The 18,459-nt window shown below is 44.9% G+C and overlaps 1 protein-coding gene across 1 annotated transcript in view; it reads right to left on the bottom strand.

Annotated features, from left to right (window-relative positions):
• The window catches only part of scospondin (subcommissural organ spondin), a 74,591-nt gene that overhangs the window by 3,310 nt on the left and 52,822 nt on the right, over window positions 1–18,459 (bottom strand). Inside the window, exons 91-110 of the mRNA XM_034289198.1 lie at window positions 18,171–18,341; window positions 16,503–16,685; window positions 15,344–15,499; window positions 14,822–15,089; window positions 14,506–14,552; window positions 13,969–14,205; window positions 13,096–13,257; window positions 12,865–12,981; window positions 12,563–12,701; window positions 11,988–12,184; window positions 11,614–11,784; window positions 8,169–8,296; window positions 7,132–7,271; window positions 6,380–6,426; window positions 6,008–6,172; window positions 5,267–5,475; window positions 4,239–4,334; window positions 2,373–2,433; window positions 1,839–1,969; window positions 1,288–1,438 (exon numbers count right to left, since the gene is read on the bottom strand). Coding sequence (XP_034145089.1) covers window positions 1,288–1,438; window positions 1,839–1,969; window positions 2,373–2,433; window positions 4,239–4,334; window positions 5,267–5,475; window positions 6,008–6,172; window positions 6,380–6,426; window positions 7,132–7,271; window positions 8,169–8,296; window positions 11,614–11,784; window positions 11,988–12,184; window positions 12,563–12,701; window positions 12,865–12,981; window positions 13,096–13,257; window positions 13,969–14,205; window positions 14,506–14,552; window positions 14,822–15,089; window positions 15,344–15,499; window positions 16,503–16,685; window positions 18,171–18,341 — 2,976 coding nt within the window. The remainder of the gene's footprint in view (window positions 1–1,287; window positions 1,439–1,838; window positions 1,970–2,372; window positions 2,434–4,238; window positions 4,335–5,266; window positions 5,476–6,007; window positions 6,173–6,379; window positions 6,427–7,131; window positions 7,272–8,168; window positions 8,297–11,613; window positions 11,785–11,987; window positions 12,185–12,562; window positions 12,702–12,864; window positions 12,982–13,095; window positions 13,258–13,968; window positions 14,206–14,505; window positions 14,553–14,821; window positions 15,090–15,343; window positions 15,500–16,502; window positions 16,686–18,170; window positions 18,342–18,459) is intronic.

Raw genomic sequence — 18,459 nt, 5'->3', positions numbered from 1 at the left:
AAATCTGGTGACTGGCTAGGCCACTCCAGGACCTTGAAATGCTTCTTACGAAGCCCCTCCTTCGTTGCCCGGGCGGTGTGTTTGGGATCATTGTCACGCTGAAAGACCCAGCCACGTTTCATCTTCAATGCCCTTGCTGATGGAAGGAGGTACATGGCCCCATTCATTCCTTCCTTTACACGGATCAGTCGTCCTGGTCCCTTTGCAGAAAAACAGCCCCAAAGCATGATGTTTCCACCCCCATGATTCACAGTAGGTATGGTGTTCTTGAGGATGCAACTCAGCATTCTTTCTCCTCCAAACACGACAAGTTGAGTTTTTACCAAAAAGTTATATTTTGGTTTCATCTGACCATATGACATTCTCCCAATCCTCTTCTGGACCATCCAAATGCTCTCTAGCAAACCTCAGACGGGCCTGGACATGTACTGGCTTAAGCAAGGGGACACGTCTGGCACTGCAGGATTTGAGTCCCTGGCGGCATAGTGTGTTACTGATGGTAGCCTTTGTTACTTTGGTCCCAGCTCTCTGCAGGTCATTCACTAGGTCCCCCCGTGTGGTTCTGGGATTTTTGCTCACCGTTCTTGTGATCATTTTGACCCCACGGGGTGAGATCTTGCGTGAAGCCCCGGATTGAGGGAGATTATCAGTGGTCTTGTATATCTTCCATTTTCTTATAATTACTCCCACAGTTGATTTCTTCACACCAAGCTGCTTACCTATTGCAGATTCAGTCTTCCCAGCCTGGTGCAGGTCTACAATTTTGTTTCTGGTGTCCTTTGACAGCTCTTTGGTCTTGGCCATAGTGGAGTTTGGAGTGTGAATGTTTGAGGTTGTGGACAGGTCTTTTATACTGATAACAAGTTCAAACAGCTGCCATTAATTCAGGTAATGAGTGGAGGACAGAGGAGCCTCTTAAAGAAGAAGTTACAGGTCTGTGAGAGCCAGAAATCTTGCTTGTTTGTAGGTGACCAAATACTTATTTTACCAAGGAATTTACCAATGAATTCATAAAAAATGTGATTTTCTGGATTTTTTTTCTCATTTTGTCTCTCATATGTGAAGTGTACCTATGATGAAAATTACAGGCCTCTCATCTTTTTAAGTGGGAGAACTTGCACAATTGGTGGCTGTCAAAATATTTTTGCCCCACTGTATGTGGAGGGCTGTGTTCATGTGTGAGTGCGTGTGAGTGCGGGTGCGCGTGTTTGCGGGGGGCTTTTGTTTTCAAATGACAGGGTGATGAGCGGAGGCCAGTGTGTTTGTATCAGAGGGGACTGTACCCACCGTGGCAGCTGGTGCACTCACAGCTGTGAATGACGGGCAGGACGACAGGCTCACTCTCCCCACTGTCACACAGGAGACTAAGGAACCGAACCGGACTCTCCGGGTCCAGCCGGTAGCTGCAGCAGTCACACAGCGACTGGAGGTAAGGCTCCTGGGAGGAGAAGAGGGAGAAAGGGAGGGAGGATGAGGGAGAAAGGGAGGGAGGAGAAAAAACGGAGGGATGGAGAAGTAGAGAAAGGAAATAGGTTGTGGGTGTGGAAGAGAGGTGTGTGTTCAGGACTTAAATCTGACACCAATCACCAGCTGTTTCAGCTGCCATGGCAACAGGGATTTGTGAAACATTTAGCTGTTCTGAAACAGCTAAACATGAACTTAACTTCCAAATACATGCATATAAATGCATAGTAACAAATAACATGAAGGTGGAATATTTCAATCTCCGGAAGCATAAACAATCATGCTGAGTCTACAAATGGCATTTCTATCTGTAACACCGCATCTTATTCCAGTGAATTAGGAGTGAATGAAAGACGGCTACATCGTCCACACACCTCCAAAATGACGTCAGTCTTGGACAAACAGCGCCCTCTACAGTAACTGACTTCAACGTTGTCAAGACGACAGTCTCCCTTAGTGATATTCCTGACCTCTGTGTAACGGCGACACTCCGCTACAGGTTCCACTGGTAAAAATGACAGGAGGAACAGAGGATACGGTAGAGAGAAAGACAAAGAGAGGGCGATAAGAGGAGTGGTGAAGGGGCAGCATATGGATTTAAGAGAAAAAAAGGGTTTTATGTTAAAGTTAATGAACGAGAGCAGACATTCACTATCCATGTCCACTCACACATTGTTTGTGCCCTGTCATGCCACAGAAAAATATGAATGCTGTTTTATTGCACGTACTAACTAGCTAGCCTAATGTACTACATTTTAGGGATAGTTCATTGTACCTGACCTTGCCATTGAAAATCCCCATCATTAGCATTTCATTTCAGACTTCACGTTTCTCTACTTATCGTAATGGAATAGCCACAAAATGCCTTCAGTAACTAGTTTAAGGACTAAACATAGTTGAACTCTTACCAATGAACTCCTTCCTACAAATTGGGCAGCAGCTGCCTGGGTCTTCCACTTTCACTTCCCCCTGAGAGATAAACAGAGTAGGGTGAGGGGGAGAGGGTGAGGGGAGCAGGGAGGAAGAGAAGAGGAGAGGTGAGAACAGAGGAGGAGAGGAGGGAAGAGGAGAGGTGAGGGAGACAGAGCAGAGGAGAGCCGAGGGCAGGGAAGGAGAGCAGAGGAGAGGCCAGAGGAGAGCAGAGAACAGGAGAGAAAAACCTGTCACTGCCATAGTTCTGTCTCTGTGCTCCTGTCATGTCCCACTCTGAGAATAGAACAGAGCTGTTTCAGGAATCAATCATCATCTCAGAGGAAAGGTCTGCTGACAGATGCAAGTGTGCCATCACTCCCAGCCTCAGAACGCCACCCTTCAGTGCTCTGCTTTAGGCCTGCCCCGGCCCTGGAGAGGCTCAGAGTCAGCTCAGCTACTTAAAAAGGAGGTAAGTGTTATCTGCAATGATTTAAAGGGGAGATGAGTTGTGAATTGTGCAGTGAATTGCAGCTGCTTTAAGAGGATGGGCAGAGGAACTATGAAAACATGAATTTAATAATAACTAACTAATAATAATAGCTAATAATTCAATGAAGTCATTTTATTTTTTAGGCTGGGTTGTATTTGAATGTTACCACCCACCAGCATTGCATTTGATATATATCAGAAACACCTGAAAAGTATTTTTTCTCTGTGATTTTATCGAAAGCCAAACAGTTTTTATCAGTAGACTACATATTGCCATGGCAAAGCCATGGAGAAAACTGAGATAGGTGGGTGCAAGCGAATGTTTTTGCACCTACACCTTTTTCATACATGCAAATTATCTTAATCCATGTTATTATTTTTCGTGTTTCAATCACTTTGTAGGTAGTGTCCATATAATAATTACATATATGATGTGGCCTAAGGGTGGCTGTTGTGCACATGTAATATTGCAGCAGGGGGTTTGAATTCGGCTCACTGGTGTTTCAGTAAAAAAACTCTTTCCACTATCTTTCCCTATCCAATAAAGCACAACAGCTGAAAATACAAAAAACTGTTTCCACCTTTTTTCCATGTACAATAAAGCATAATAGCTGAAAATACGAAAACCCTTTCCACTATCTTTCCCTGTCCAATAAAGCATAACAGCTGAAGATACAAAAACTGTTCCATTTTAATTATTACTTAGTTGCAACAAAATTGACTCTCGAAAAGACAAGTCAAAAATGTTTGTAGTTCCCAACTATTTCCTGTTCTCAAAGTGCCCAATTTAGAGGCTACACTTGTCATTTTGGTTTTTAAACTGTGACTTCAGCATGTTAACCATTGTTACATCAATGAAACTTTGCTTACCGTTAGATTATATAGTGTTGTAGAGCAAAATCTCCTGAGAGTGCACTCTAACTATGGTGAGTATTCATTTGTAAATCCAACTGCATGGTCCTGACTGTTGTTTCTGTGACACAATAACTTCAGAGAAAGTTTGTGGGGATCAAAAAACAAATTCCTATGTTGCGCCAGCTGTGAAAGACATGGTCGAAAACCAAAGACACTCTCTACTCTGAGAATATATCAAATATACATGTTTGTAGCTGAAACTTTTAGGGTTCTGACAATTCTTTAGCAAAGTTCGTCCTCTCTGGATACTCTCATGTCTCATTTATATCTGATTCACTTACATCACTGGATTCATGACAACCTGGCCAAGCTGAAAATGAATTCTGTGTCGTGAGCGCAGCCTGAGATGTATAATAGAACACAGGACCCAGTCAGACCAGTCCATGGGAGTATTCTGTTGTTGTCTTAGCACTAGAGCTGCAAGTCAGCTACCCGCTGAATGATGCTTCTCATCTCACCTCTTCACACTGCAGCGGTGGGCACCCAGACCGGCACCGCTTCTGCCCGTTCACACAACGACACATTAAGCAGCCATCCCCCCATTCAGAGCCAGCCTGTGAGGGACACAAACACACACGCACACATATGAATTAATACATTCAAACACACATTTAGTTCACACATGGGTTTCACCATGCTTCCTAGGGCCTTTTGGGGGCCATCCCATTAAAGATCATATGTTCCCTAAATCCTAACCCAAAAACAAACCTAAACTCAGCGCTAAACTTAACCCCCAAAATCCCAAATGTAAATCTTAAACTCTCTCCTAAACCTTAATGCCTAAACTTAACCCTCATCCTAAATCGAACCTTTAATCACAGATAGCGGGACAGAGACACAGCGGGAGGGAGACAGAAGAGAGAGTGAGTCAAAAACCTCTGTCTGTCTCCACATGAATAATCATCATACAATATCTGCTCATTAAACAGCCCCACAACGCGTCTTTTAAAGGGGTGGCACAGTTCATTCTTGGCATTAGAATGGCTTTCAACAGGTGCCTGCATTATTAATGGTGGGGATCATTCTGGAGCCATTGTGCTTTAATATAGCCCGGGGGGGTGTCCTTCATTGGTTCTCTTCCCATGTCAGTGTGTGAATACACAAAGGCTGTGAAAGGAGAGCAGGTAGCTGATCACTGTAATGGAGGAGGGGCAGGAGAGGACAATGGAGGAAGACCATGAGCTACAACCTGCAGTGCTGGACAGGCTGGGTGTTCTGTTGGCCTTTGTTGTGTGTGCGCGCGCGTGTGAAGTGCATATACTGTAATTACACTCTTATTATTATTATTATGTGATTTCGTGGGTGTATGTGGGTGTACATAAACATGGCATCCTGTTTGTTTGTTTGAGTGCTTCTACCTCATGTGTCCGTGTGGAGTGCCTATATTTATACTCTTGTGTGATTTTGTGGGTGTACGTCAGAGTGCACAAAGTATCTTATTAGTGAGTTGGTTTGTTGGTGAGTGTGCGTGCGCGTGTGCGCATACCTCTCTCAGCGTCCCCTCATCCTCACATGGGCAGAGTGCAGGGATGACACAGCGGCCCTCTGTGTTTCGGTACAGCCCCTCCTCACACACACACCCCTCGTTGGAGCTGCAGTTATGCGGTACGGCCAGGTAGATCTCCTCGCAGCTTCTTTCACACACAGACAGTGCCTCCGATACGCTCCTTGCCCACCTCTCTCCATTTGGACAGGCTAAAGGAGGTGGAGAAAGGAAGAAGTGCAAGGTGCAAAAAAAAAAAAAAACAGAGTGAAATGTTGGGTCATCACCCCAAAACAAGAAACCCCTGATTCCTCCAATCGAACGTTATAAGCTCAATTCATTAACTACCAATAATGTAACACTTGGCAATAATGTAATATCCTCTGTATGTTTGGAATAAAAAAGGATCATGAAATAACTTGCCAATAATCTAATAAAACTGCTCAGCGAATAACGTAATACGTTATAAGTCACAAGTGTAACGTAATGTAAGAAGTTATTACGTTATTGACTGACATTATTAACTGGCTAAAGAAAAAAACATAACATACGTAATAACTTGTACTACTAATAAAAGTAATATACTCAAATCACTGTGCTTATGTTTTATTTATTGGCCATCATGTGTCACACTTCCCCGTACTGTTGGTTTATCTGTCAAAAGGTTGATAGAGGATCATTATTGTATCAATTCCCCACATGTACATATAGACATACATCACACACACGGCCACAGACACTCACAGCAGTCGGGGCCCCTGCAGGTTGCTGTCCGCTGGGCCGGGCCCTCACACTCTGACCCCTCATACTGTCGGTGGTGGAAAACAACCCGTCTGGAGGTCCGACGGCCCAAACCACAGGTCACTGTGCACTGACTCCACTCAGTCCAGCTACCCCACTCACAGTCAACTAGAGCGCACAGGGAGGAGTTAGGGGGAGGAGTCATGAAGTCAAAGGGAGGGAGAGCAGGAGTAATAAAAAAGGGAGAGGGAGGGGAAAAAAAGAGGTAAGAGAGACCGAAAGTGAGAAAAGTAGAGCAATATTTTGGTCCTGTTCTGCAATACATGTCCATTACAAACAAATGAAAACCTTGATTAGGCCACGGGTCATACTCACCATCACATGGGTCGTCTGTACAGTTGAAAACTCCTCCTTGACAAAAACTTAGTAAGAAAGCAACAGAGAAAGACAGAGCGGAGGGAGAGAGGAAAGGGAGAGAGAGAAGAGAGGGGAGAAACGGGGAAGAGCGTGAGAGGAGAGAGAAATAGATAGATAGGGGAGAGGGCGATACAGTGAAGAGAGTGATGCAGAGAGAGAAGGAGCAGAGAGGAGGAGAGAGGAGGAGGACAGAGAGGGAGGAGAGGGAGGGAGGAGGAGAGAGAGGGAGGAGAGAGAGCGCAATAGAGAGATTTCATCAAGGGAAGAATCAATACACTAGACACCAGACAAATTAGGTTCCAAAGATGAGAACCCAAAGTTCATTAAACAGTCATGTCTCTCAGTCCCTCAGTGTATTAGCCTGCTATGAAAACCTTGGTCAGAGATATGACATGACTAACCTCACGTCTCAATCTGAAACGCCATTTTGAATGCAGACTCTCCACCACCAAGTCTCTTGGGACAGACAGTTTTGCGTGGCCAGACTGTCAGTACATTCCTACACATTCTCATGACTGCATGTGGAGTACTGCCCAGTATGTTTGTCTTAGTGATATCTGTTATATCTGTCAAACAACAGTTATGACCTCTTATCAAATGTAAAAGGCTAAATATCCAAATACCCCAAATATTGTGTATTATTTAGGGAAAGATTGTATAAAAAAATGTATACCCATATAAATAAAGCTTTTGATGGAGGTGTTGATTACCATTGATTGCAGAGGTGATGCAAGACCGTCCCAGGCGCCACCTCTTTGCGGTCATCTAGGGTCATGTTCAGGGTTCCCGGGAGGGAACGAAGGGAACATGGACACAGGTCCGGGAGGACACACGATCCATTATTCAGCACCTGGTGAAGTCAAACGATCAGAGCCCAAGTTGAAAGGAACATAGGTTAGATCCACCAGGTACACCTTCAGCTCTCTTTTATATACAGGATCAACGAAGACCTTAAAATGCCTGCCTTACAATACCTTACAATACAGGCGATTCAGTCAAACCAGAAAACCAAGTATTACTTGGTAGCTAACATCCCCCTATTATCGACCAACCCCTACTATCTGCTGATTCTAGCGGCTGGAGAACCGTATCCACTAAGTTAAACATGTAAATGCACTGGGAAACAATGGTACGTTTGGCTATTAAATATTCCCTTTCAGCTAGCCTGCCGTTTTTTATAGAGATGTATGGAGGTTAAATGCTTTTTTTGAGATTAAAAAAAAAAGTAGCAAATTGTGAAATTCACCTTGCGCGACAGACCAGACCTCATCGTGTATTATGAAAATTATCAGTCTTTTTTCATATTCTCGAGAAGGCATGAAAGGTAGTTAAACTTTCTAGTAAACACTTAAGAGAACACTGTGATCAGCCATTTGTAACACAAAAAAAAGGAAATAAAACATCATTGAACAAAATGGAAAGGTGGCCTATAATAGGGGATGGATTATAGGGGGTTGTATTTTTTAGCCACGTCGCTAACCAACTACCTGAAAATATGACTATTTCCACTGACATTTCAAAAATGCCCATTAATGACATGCTAGTTAAAAATTGTATGTCTCTAATAATCAAAACATATAATTTGATCAAATGATTACTCGGTACAAGAAGATATATTTCAAAACTGCTGTTGGCTATGCTGATAATAGGGGGATCTAGACTACATTGTAGTTACTCTGCCAATTCTTTCCTTACAATTCCTGCATTAGACTCAAGGAACATATGAGCTGAATTACAAGTGACTGACCATGCCAGATGGACAGGTGCATCCAGGGATGCAGGGTCCAGGAACACACTGGTTCTCCGGCCAGAGGTCCTCACAGCTGTAAGGGCAGGGCCCAGCGCAGTGGCTGAACAGCTGGCCGGGTGGACACGCTACATAGGAACACATGCATTCATGATAAAACCTAGGACCCCTACTGACCAGTACACATCCAGTACACATCCTGTATTGACTCAATATGTCAGATGTTGGCTGGTCTGTTGGCTGGTTGGTTTTACTGACTGTGGGTTGTGTTGTTCTGTTCTACCTGTTAGACAGCTGTTAGTGTTACAGTGTGTTGTGTTGTTCTGTTCTACCTGGTAGACAGCTGTTAGTGTTACAGACTGTGTGTTGTGTTGTTGTGTTCTACCTGGTAGACAGCTGTTAGTGTTACAGTGTGTTGTGTTGTTGTGTTCTACCTGGTAGACAGCTGTTAGTGTTACAGTGTGTTGTGTTGTTCTGTTCTACCTGTTAGACAGCTGTTAGTGTTACAGTGTGTTGTGTTGTTCTGTTCTACCTGGTAGACAGCTGTTAGTGTTACAGTGTGTTGTGTTGTTGTGTTCTACCTGTTAGACAGCTGTTAGTGTTACAGTGTGTTGTGTTGTTGTGTTCTACCTGTTAGACAGCTGTTAGTGTTACAGTGTGTTGTGTTGTTGTGTTCTACCTGTTAGACAGCTGTTAGTGTTACAGTGTGTTGTGTTGTTGTGTTCTATCTGATAGACAGCTGTTAGTGTTACAGTGTGTTATGTTGTTGTGTTCTACCTGGTAGACAGCTGTTAGTGTTACAGTGTGTTGTGTTGTTGTGTTCTACGTGGTAGACAGCTGTTAGTGTTACAGACAGTGTGTTGTCTTGTTGTGTTCTACCTGGTAGACAGCTGTTAGTGTTACAGACAGTGTGTTGTCTTGTTGTGTTCTACCTGGTAGACAGCTGTTAGTGTTACAGTGTGTTGTGTTGTTGTGTTCTACCTGGTAGACAGCTGTTAGTGTTACAGTGTGTTGTGTTGTTGTGTTCTACGTGGTAGACAGCTGTTAGTGTTACAGTGTGTTGTGTTGTTGTGTTCTACCTGGTAGACAGCTGTTAGTGTTACAGTGTGTTGTGTTGTTGTGTTCTACCTGGTAGACAGCTGTTAGTGTTACAGTGTGTTGTGTTGTTGTGTTCTACCTGGTAGACAGCTGTTAGTGTTACAGTGTGTTGTGTTGTTCTGTTCTACCTGGTAGACAGCTGTTAGTGTTACAGTGTGTTGTGTTGTTGTGTTCTACCTGTTAGACAGCTGTTAGTGTTACAGTGTGTTGTGTTGTTGTGTTCTACGTGGTAGACAGCTGTTAGTGTTACAGACAGTGTGTTGTCTTGTTGTGTTCTACCTGGTAGACAGCTGTTAGTGTTACAGACAGTGTGTTGTGTTCTATCTGATAGACAGCTGTTAGTGTTACAGTGTGTTGTGTTCTACCTGGTAGACAGCTGTTAGTGTTACAGTGTGTTGTGTTGTTGTGTTCTATCTGATAGACAGCTGTTAGTGTTGTGTTGACTGTGTGTTGTGTTGTTGTGTTCTACGTGGTAGACAGCTGTTAGTGTTACAGTGTGTTGTGTTGTTGTGTTCTACCTGGTAGACAGCTGTTAGTGTTACAGTGTGTTGTGTTGTTGTGTTCTACCTGTTAGACAGCTGTTAGTGTTACAGTGTGTTGTGTTGTTGTGTTCTATCTGATAGACAGCTGTTAGTGTTACAGTGTGTTATGTTGTTGTGTTCTACCTGGTAGACAGCTGTTAGTGTTACAGTGTGTTGTCTTGTTGTGTTCTACCTGGTAGACAGCTGTTAGTGTTACAGACAGTGTGTTGTCTTGTTGTGTTCTACCTGGTAGACAGCTGTTAGTGTTACAGTGTGTTGTGTTGTTGTGTTCTACCTGGTAGACAGCTGTTAGTGTTACAGTGTGTTGTGTTGTTGTGTTCTACGTGGTAGACAGCTGTTAGTGTTACAGTGTGTTCTGTTGTTGTGTTCTACCTGGTAGACAGCTGTTAGTGTTACAGTGTGTTGTGTTGTTGTGTTCTACCTGGTAGACAGCTGTTAGTGTTACAGTGTGTTGTGTTGTTGTGTTCTACCTGGTAGACAGCTGTTAGTGTTACAGTGTGTTGTGTTGTTCTGTTCTACCTGGTAGACAGCTGTTAGTGTTACAGTGTGTTGTGTTGTTGTGTTCTACCTGTTAGACAGCTGTTAGTGTTACAGTGTGTTGTGTTGTTGTGTTCTACGTGGTAGACAGCTGTTAGTGTTACAGACAGTGTGTTGTCTTGTTGTGTTCTACCTGGTAGACAGCTGTTAGTGTTACAGACAGTGTGTTGTGTTCTATCTGATAGACAGCTGTTAGTGTTACAGTGTGTTGTGTTCTACCTGGTAGACAGCTGTTAGTGTTACAGTGTGTTGTGTTGTTGTGTTCTATCTGATAGACAGCTGTTAGTGTTGTGTTGACTGTGTGTTGTGTTGTTGTGTTCTACGTGGTAGACAGCTGTTAGTGTTACAGTGTGTTGTGTTGTTGTGTTCTACCTGTTAGACAGCTGTTAGTGTTACAGTGTGTTGTGTTGTTGTGTTCTACCTGGTAGACAGCTGTTAGTGTTACAGTGTGTTGTGTTGTTGTGTTCTACCTGGTAGACAGCTGTTAGTGTTACAGTGTGTTGTGTTGTTGTGTTCTACGTGGTAGACAGCTGTTAGTGTTACAGACAGTGTGTTGTGTTCTATCTGATAGACAGCTGTTAGTGTTACAGTGTGTTGTGTTGTTGTGTTCTATCTGATAGACAGCTGTTAGTGTTGTGTTGACTGTGTGTTGTGTTGTTGTGTTCTACGTGGTAGACAGCTGTTAGTGTTACAGTGTGTTGTGTTGTTGTGTTCTATCTGATAGACAGCTGTTAGTGTTACAGACAGTGTGTTATGTTGTTGTGTTCTACGTGGTAGACAGCTGTTAGTGTTACAGTGTGTTGTGTTGTTGTGTTCTACCTGTTAGACAGCTGTTAGTGTTACAGTGTGTTGTGTTGTTGTGTTCTACCTGGTAGACAGCTGTTAGTGTTACAGTGTGTTGTGTTGTTGTGTTCTACCTGGTAGACAGCTGTTAGTGTTACAGTGTGTTGTGTTGTTGTGTTCTACCTGGTAGACAGCTGTTAGTGTTACAGTGTGTTGTGTTGTTGTGTTCTACCTGGTAGACAGCTGTTAGTGTTACAGACTGTGTGTTGTGTTGTTGTGTTCTACCTGGTAGACAGCTGTTAGTGTTACAGTGTGTTGTGTTGTTGTGTTCTACCTGGTAGACAGCTGTTAGTGTTACAGACAGTGTGTTGTGTTGTTGTGTTCTAACTGGTAGACAGCTGTTAGTGTTACAGTGTGTTGTGTTGTTGTGTTCTACCTGGTAGACAGCTGTTAGTGTTACAGTGTGTTGTGTTGTTGTGTTCTACCTGGTAGACAGCTGTTAGTGTTACAGACTGTGTGTTGTTCCAAGGGGGAGGAACACTCCTGTCCACCCGGCTGGGGGTCCTGTAAGATGGTTTTGTTACGTACTGACACCCCTCCACCACATGAGGCACTGCACTCACTCCATGCCGACCACTCAGACAGCATACAGCCAGCTACAAGGGAGTTGAGGAGAGGGAGGGAGACGCGGGAGAGGGGGGGAGGGAGTGAGGGATAAGCAGAGGGATATTAAAAATGTATTTGACAGTGGCATAACAAACATGAAGTGTTTATTCAACTGATAAACGCTGACCATGTCCCTGTCATCTGAATGGAACCACCCAGATGATTGGGACCCATGTGTTGTAATGTCCCTGACCTGGACAAGGGGGCAACAGGCAGGTTTCAGTGTGGATCGTCTCAGCACAGGGAGGGCCTCCATCCGTGTCATTGCATGGACGGGTCCTTGTCCTCTTCCCACTTCCGCAGGATGCAGAGCAGGTGCTCCACTGGCCCCAGGGGTGGTAGATGGGACATGGGAGCTTGGTGCACACCAATATGCCATTTGCACACACACTGAAGCAGTCAGGAATGGAGAGGAAATGGAGGAGGAGGTTACCAAAAACTAGAATCTGAAAATAACTGAGATTTTATCCAGCACTCAACCTCTCATAACTGTGATGCAGTCATCTACTGTATACTGTGATGAATGTTACAGGATGGAAGCCCACGGGTATATTTTACAAATAACACACATTTATGTCAAAGGGAGATTATGAATGCAGAAAATTGGTTACACTTTATTAGGAACGCACAATTCTGGGTACTTTAATATATTACCTGTTTATATATGTAACTTATATTGCTTCCTAACATACATTTTGGAATACATTTTCAGGACATTTTTAGTGTTGATCTTTCTGAGGCCACCTGGTCCCTCAACATTTCCCTCACCACGTGTTGCAGTCCAGGGTGAGGTTCTCAGCAGGGCTGATCTCCAGAGTGCCGTTACCCATTGGAACCCCACAGCGACACTCTGACACCTGGACACAGTCACCATCTTGCAGCAGCCAGCCATCTGGGCACCTACACCCTGGGAGAGGGAGGCGGAGGGAGGGAGATGGGGGAGTTGAAAGGAGTGAAAAGAGGTTTAGGTCTGGTTGGTGTCCAACTGGGTGGTAATATTTTCAGAGAATTGCACATGCTCAGATTGTTACACTAATATAGAGGGGGTCATGGGGTCATAGGTCCTCTACCTGGGTGACAGGCTCTCTGCAGACACTGCACATGCTCCCAGAGGTCAGTGCAGCTCCGGGGACACTCATTGGCACAGGCTCCATGGTAGACTCGCCCCCTGTCCTCGCAGCTTTCGCCTAGATCACACAGCAGAGGACATAATCAACATCTGCTTAGATAACACATTGTAGGAAGTGTTCAGGAGCACTGTTATCCAGTGTGAATAATGAAGTCCAGTCTGAGGCAGGTACCTGGACAGAGGCCGGTATTGCAGCTCTGTGTCTGGGTCTCCTGCATGCGACACTGGGGTCCTGGAGGAGAGGCCTGTGGCTGTCGGTGCCGCTGTCTGACCCCACCACTGCATGGATCCTGACACACACTCCACGCACTCCACACACTCCACTGGCACAAGTCTGGAAAATGAACATCACAATCGCCCAACAACATCACATACATCATCATCACCACCATCATCACCAACACATCAGCATTATCACAAAAAACACGCATAGTCACCACCCCAAACATCATCATCTTCATAAACATCATCACCACCCTCATTATCATAATCAACATCAGCAAAAACATCATTATCACCAACATCATCATCATCACCAACATCCTTGTCATCACCAACATCATCCTCATCACCACCATGAGAATAATTATGATCATAATTAACATCATCACTCACATCATCATCACCCACATCATCACCATTATCATCGCAAACAATATCAATCACATGATTATTAACACCATCCTCATCATCACCACCATCTTCATCACAAACAACATCACACTCATCATCACCACCAACCTCATCACCACCATTATCATCATCACATACCTCATCATCCTCAACACCACCACCACCATTATTATTATCACCACCATCATCATCAACATCATTACCAATATCATCCTCACCATCATCATCATTAACATCATCACCAGCATTATAATCACCATCATCATAACCATCACCAACAGCATCACATATATCATCTTCACCATGATCATGGTCATTACCCTCATCACCCCATCATTATAACAATCATAGATTTCAGAACATCTTGAGTCAGGACAGCTGTTTATGTATAGTACAGTACAGGTCAACCAACCTCTGCATGCGTTGGGGTCTGAGCACAGCCTCTCTTCCTCTAACTCTTCAAGGCACTGCTCCTCTGCCTCCTTCCCTGACACAGGCTGGCCTGAGTCCAGGTCCAGACAGGCCCGGTACCGCCGCTGGACAGACACCAGAGGCGCAGCGCCTCCCGTGGGAGAGGATGAGGGCAGCAGGGAAGAGGCGGGGGCACATGGAGAGCAGGGGGTCCATTCAGACCACTCACTGAGAATGACTGAGACAGGTAGGGAGAGGGAGGGAGACAGATAGAGAGGGATGGGGTATATGCCGGGTTGAAAACAACTTGAAACTCTATCATCTCAGACTTTTGATGCTATTGTTTTCAAGACATCTTGGAAATAATTAGACCAGACTGAGGTAAAGCTCTTTGAACCATCAACCGGCTTAGAGCATGCATCATTCTTCTCCAGGTGTTGTTCTGAATGTGTCAAAGGTGTCAAACTAAAAACTGTTCTATTTTCCATCCAAACTGATATCTATGAGAGCAGGATGAGTGTCATAGTGTAGGTCTTACCTTCACATTCTCGCATGTCACATTGTAGTGTCCCGTCATGACACAGACTATGACACAGGGAAATGGGCAAATCAGCATTTCAAAAAAGGGCCACGATACACGTATATAACGCTTTTTGTTACTTCTGACGATTTATTTCCTTCATTTCATTTAATTGACATTGTGCTATTACTGGACGACCACATACCGCAGTCCCACTAAGTACATTTTTCAGTTCTTAAAGTCAGTTCTTAAAGTAAAAAATGTCTGACTGTGCAAAGAAAAAAAAAGTCCATATTGACATTCCTTTCCTTGATTGGTTCAAAGTCCCACTCACCAGGTGCTGCACCCTATGGGGACAATGGCCCCCTGTGGGACAATCACAGACACAGGCCTCCCAGAGGCCAGGTGTTGGAGGTACACACAGCCACACTGCTCTGGGGGTACACACTGTGTCCCATTCTGCTGGAGGAAGCCTTCAGGGCAGTAGCAGCCCGGCGTGCACTCTCCCAGGCCTGCGCACGGCTCCTTCTGCCCCTGTAGCACACACTGCTTCTCGCAGGGGGCGCCACACGCAGAGTATTGAAATGGCTTCTCACAGGAGTCTGGAAGAGTTAGAAGATAGGGATGTCGCAGGCAGGCATGCGCATAGACCGGCATGTACAAACGCATGGGCAGCAGGGCGCATTGGGCCAGTTGCTAATCCCATAAGGGGATCTGTTGGTCGGGCCCAACAACACAATTTTAGATTTGTACTGCACGGGATCGATATAATCACCCCATATCTGACCATTTGCATGCGACCTTTGACACTGAAAAGAGGCTTGCAGAGGGAGATGCATTCATGTTGTTGTCTCACCGTCACAGCGGTCCAGGGAGCAGGTTCTGCTCTGGGTGTCCAGGAGGGAGCATTGCTGCCCCCCGGTGGCCGGAGAGAGTGGGGCACGGTGACGCTGCTGCCTTGGAGACACACACGAGCAGGCTGACCACTCAGTCCACTCTGACATAGGGCAGTCTGGACACACACACACACACACACACACACACACACAGACACACCGGGATGAAAATAAAACATGAACAAAAAGAGAGAAAAACAAAATGCATCTTCATAGTGTTTGTATACCCAAGTGGGGCTGAAATATATTTAGTTCAAGGGTTGTAATGGTTTACTTCGCAGCAGAGATATAGTATATAGTATTCTTTAGTGCCCAGATAAAAACAATTCTCAATTTTAGTGATAGCATAAGCAGTCAGACAGCGGGTATAGTTCAGTAGTGGACACATCTCTGTGGCATTCTGACTAACTGCGCCCCAGTGTGGTTTGGTGGTTGCTCTGTAGCCGACCAGAAGGGCCCGCAACGGGTGCTGAAAGCCACCCAGCACATCACTGGCGCCCAGATCCCTGCCACTGAATACCTCCAGCGAGAGCGGTGTCTGCGCAGGGCGCACGGCATCACCGGGGACCCTTCACACCCATGCCACAAACGGTTTGCCCTCCTCCCATCAGGCAGGCGGTACAGGCCTCTCCGTTCTCCCACCAGGCAGGCTCAGGAACAGTTTCTTTCCATCTGCTGTAACCCTCATTGCTGCTATCCCTGCATTTCAGTTGCACATGCTACACCCTACTCCTTCCATTTGCCTTGATTGCAAATTCAGAATGCCATTGAGAATTGCCACAACTATTTATCTCACTTGTACAAACATTATACTCATTATCCGTACATTTTCTGTCAATTTGTGAATTTTCCACTGCACATTTAGAATTGCCATATGTAGTGCATTTGCATTAATTGCACATCTATACATTCCAATTGTACATACTAATACTTAGTAAATTTTTCTGCAAGCCTCTATCTGAACTTCTGGTTAGACGCAAACTGCATTTTGTTGTTCTGTACTTGTACCGTTCAGTGACAATAAAGTTGAATATAATCTAATCTAATATGCTGCATATAGACAGATTATACTGAGGAGTCACATGGGAATACACCCAGATGGCACACATTCGATCCTACCTGGACACAGCCTTTTATAGCACAGCTGTGTCTCCTCTCTGTTCCTCTCAGCCTCCACCTCAGGGGGGCAGGCACCCTCCCCCCGCCTCTCCTCTTCACACGCACACACCCTGCGTCGTGACAACACTCCCGCGCCACAGCTGCGGGAGCAGGGTGACCATGGTGACCAAGGACAAAGGTCATCTGGAAAAACAAGAAAACAACAGTCGGAAACAGAGCGAGGGGAGGACAGAAAAACAAAACGAGGAATGAGTGAGAAAAAGATAGGAAGCCAAATGAGGGACGGGAGAAGGACACGTGTGTAATAGTTGACCTATAACACACTCACCTAAAGGATTATTAGGAACACCATACTAATACTGTGTTTGACCCCCTTTCGCCTTCAGAACTGCCTTAATTCTACGTGGCATTGATTCAACAAGGTGCTGAAAGCATTCTTTAGAAATGTTGGCCCTTATTGATAGGGTAGCATCTTGCAGGTGATGGAGATTTGTGGGATGCACATCCAGGGCACCAAGCTCCCGTTCCACCACATCCCAAAGATGCTCTATTGGGTTGAGATCTGGTGACTGTGGGGGCCATTTCAGTAGAGTGAACTCATTGTCATGTTCAAGAAACCAATTTGAAATGATTCGAGCTTTGTGACATGGTGCATTATCCTGCTGGAAGTAGCCATCAGAGAATGGGTACATGGTGGTCATAAAGGGAAGGACATGGTCAGAAACAATGCTCAATTAGGCCATGGCATTTAAACGATGCCCAATTGGCACTAAGGGGCCTAAAGTGTGCCAAGAAAACATGTTCTCATTCTGTTTATGCCAAATTCTGACTATACCATCTGAATGTCTCAACAGAAATCGAGACTCATCAGACCAGGCAACATCCTTCCAGTCTTCAACTGTCCAATTTTGGTGAGCTCGTGCAAATTGTAACCTCTTTTTCCTATTTGTAGTGGAGATGAGGTTGTGCGTGTTGTGGCTTCACAAATGCTTTGCTGCATACCTCGGTTGTAACGAGTGGTTATTTCAGTCAAAGTTGCTCTTCTATCAGCTTGAATCAGTTGGCCCATTCTCCTCTGACCCCTAGCATCAACAAGGCATTTTCGCCCACAGGACTGCCGCATACTGGATGTTTTTCCCTTTTCACACCATTCTTTGTAAACCCTAGAAATGGTTGTGCGTGAAAATCCCAGTAACTGAGGAGATTGTGAAATACTCAGACCGGCCCGTCTGGCACCAACAACCATGCCACGCTCACAATTGCTTAAATCACCTTTCTTTCCCATTCTGACATTCAGTTTGGAGTTCAGGAGATTGTCTTGACCAGGACCACACCCCTAAATGCATTGAAGCAACTGCCATGTGATTGGTTGATTAGATAATTGCATTAATGAGAAATTGAACAGGTGTTCCTAATAATCCTTTAGGTGAGTGTATAACAAAAAAGAACGTTACAGGAACATTTAAAGTCTGAAGTCTAAATAAAACAAATTAAAATATGTGTAGACACTCCTATTGGCTAAGAAATTACCAGAGGGATTAGTCATTACTCATTGTGTGTATCTGAAGGGAAAAATCAATATGGTAACTAGACACTTTCCACACAATGGACTGAATCGACCCAGGGTTAGGGGCAGCTTTGTAACTGGTTAATGGGGGCCTTAGTTACCGAGACAGGGAGGGGCGCGGCAGTCTTGGGCCTCTCTCTCTGATCCACTGCAGTGTGTCCCGTTATTACGAGGCGGCGGGTTGATACATGCGCGACTCCGAATCTGATTGCCCCGTCCACATGTCACCGGACAGTCCGACCACACCGACCAGGGAGTCCAACCCCCATCGACTGGACAACAGGAGTGATTGACAGGATATAAACCCAATAACAAGACATGGCATGTAATGTATTGTTTTCATTATATGCGACAGGTTTTCTTGGCATGTCAGTGTAATGATTAGGCAGT

This window comes from Esox lucius, chromosome 21, assembly GCF_011004845.1.
Source record: "Esox lucius isolate fEsoLuc1 chromosome 21, fEsoLuc1.pri, whole genome shotgun sequence".
In the NCBI taxonomy this organism is placed as follows: Eukaryota; Metazoa; Chordata; class Actinopteri; order Esociformes; family Esocidae; genus Esox; species Esox lucius.
This window is presented reverse-complemented; position numbering and strand designations above follow the sequence as displayed.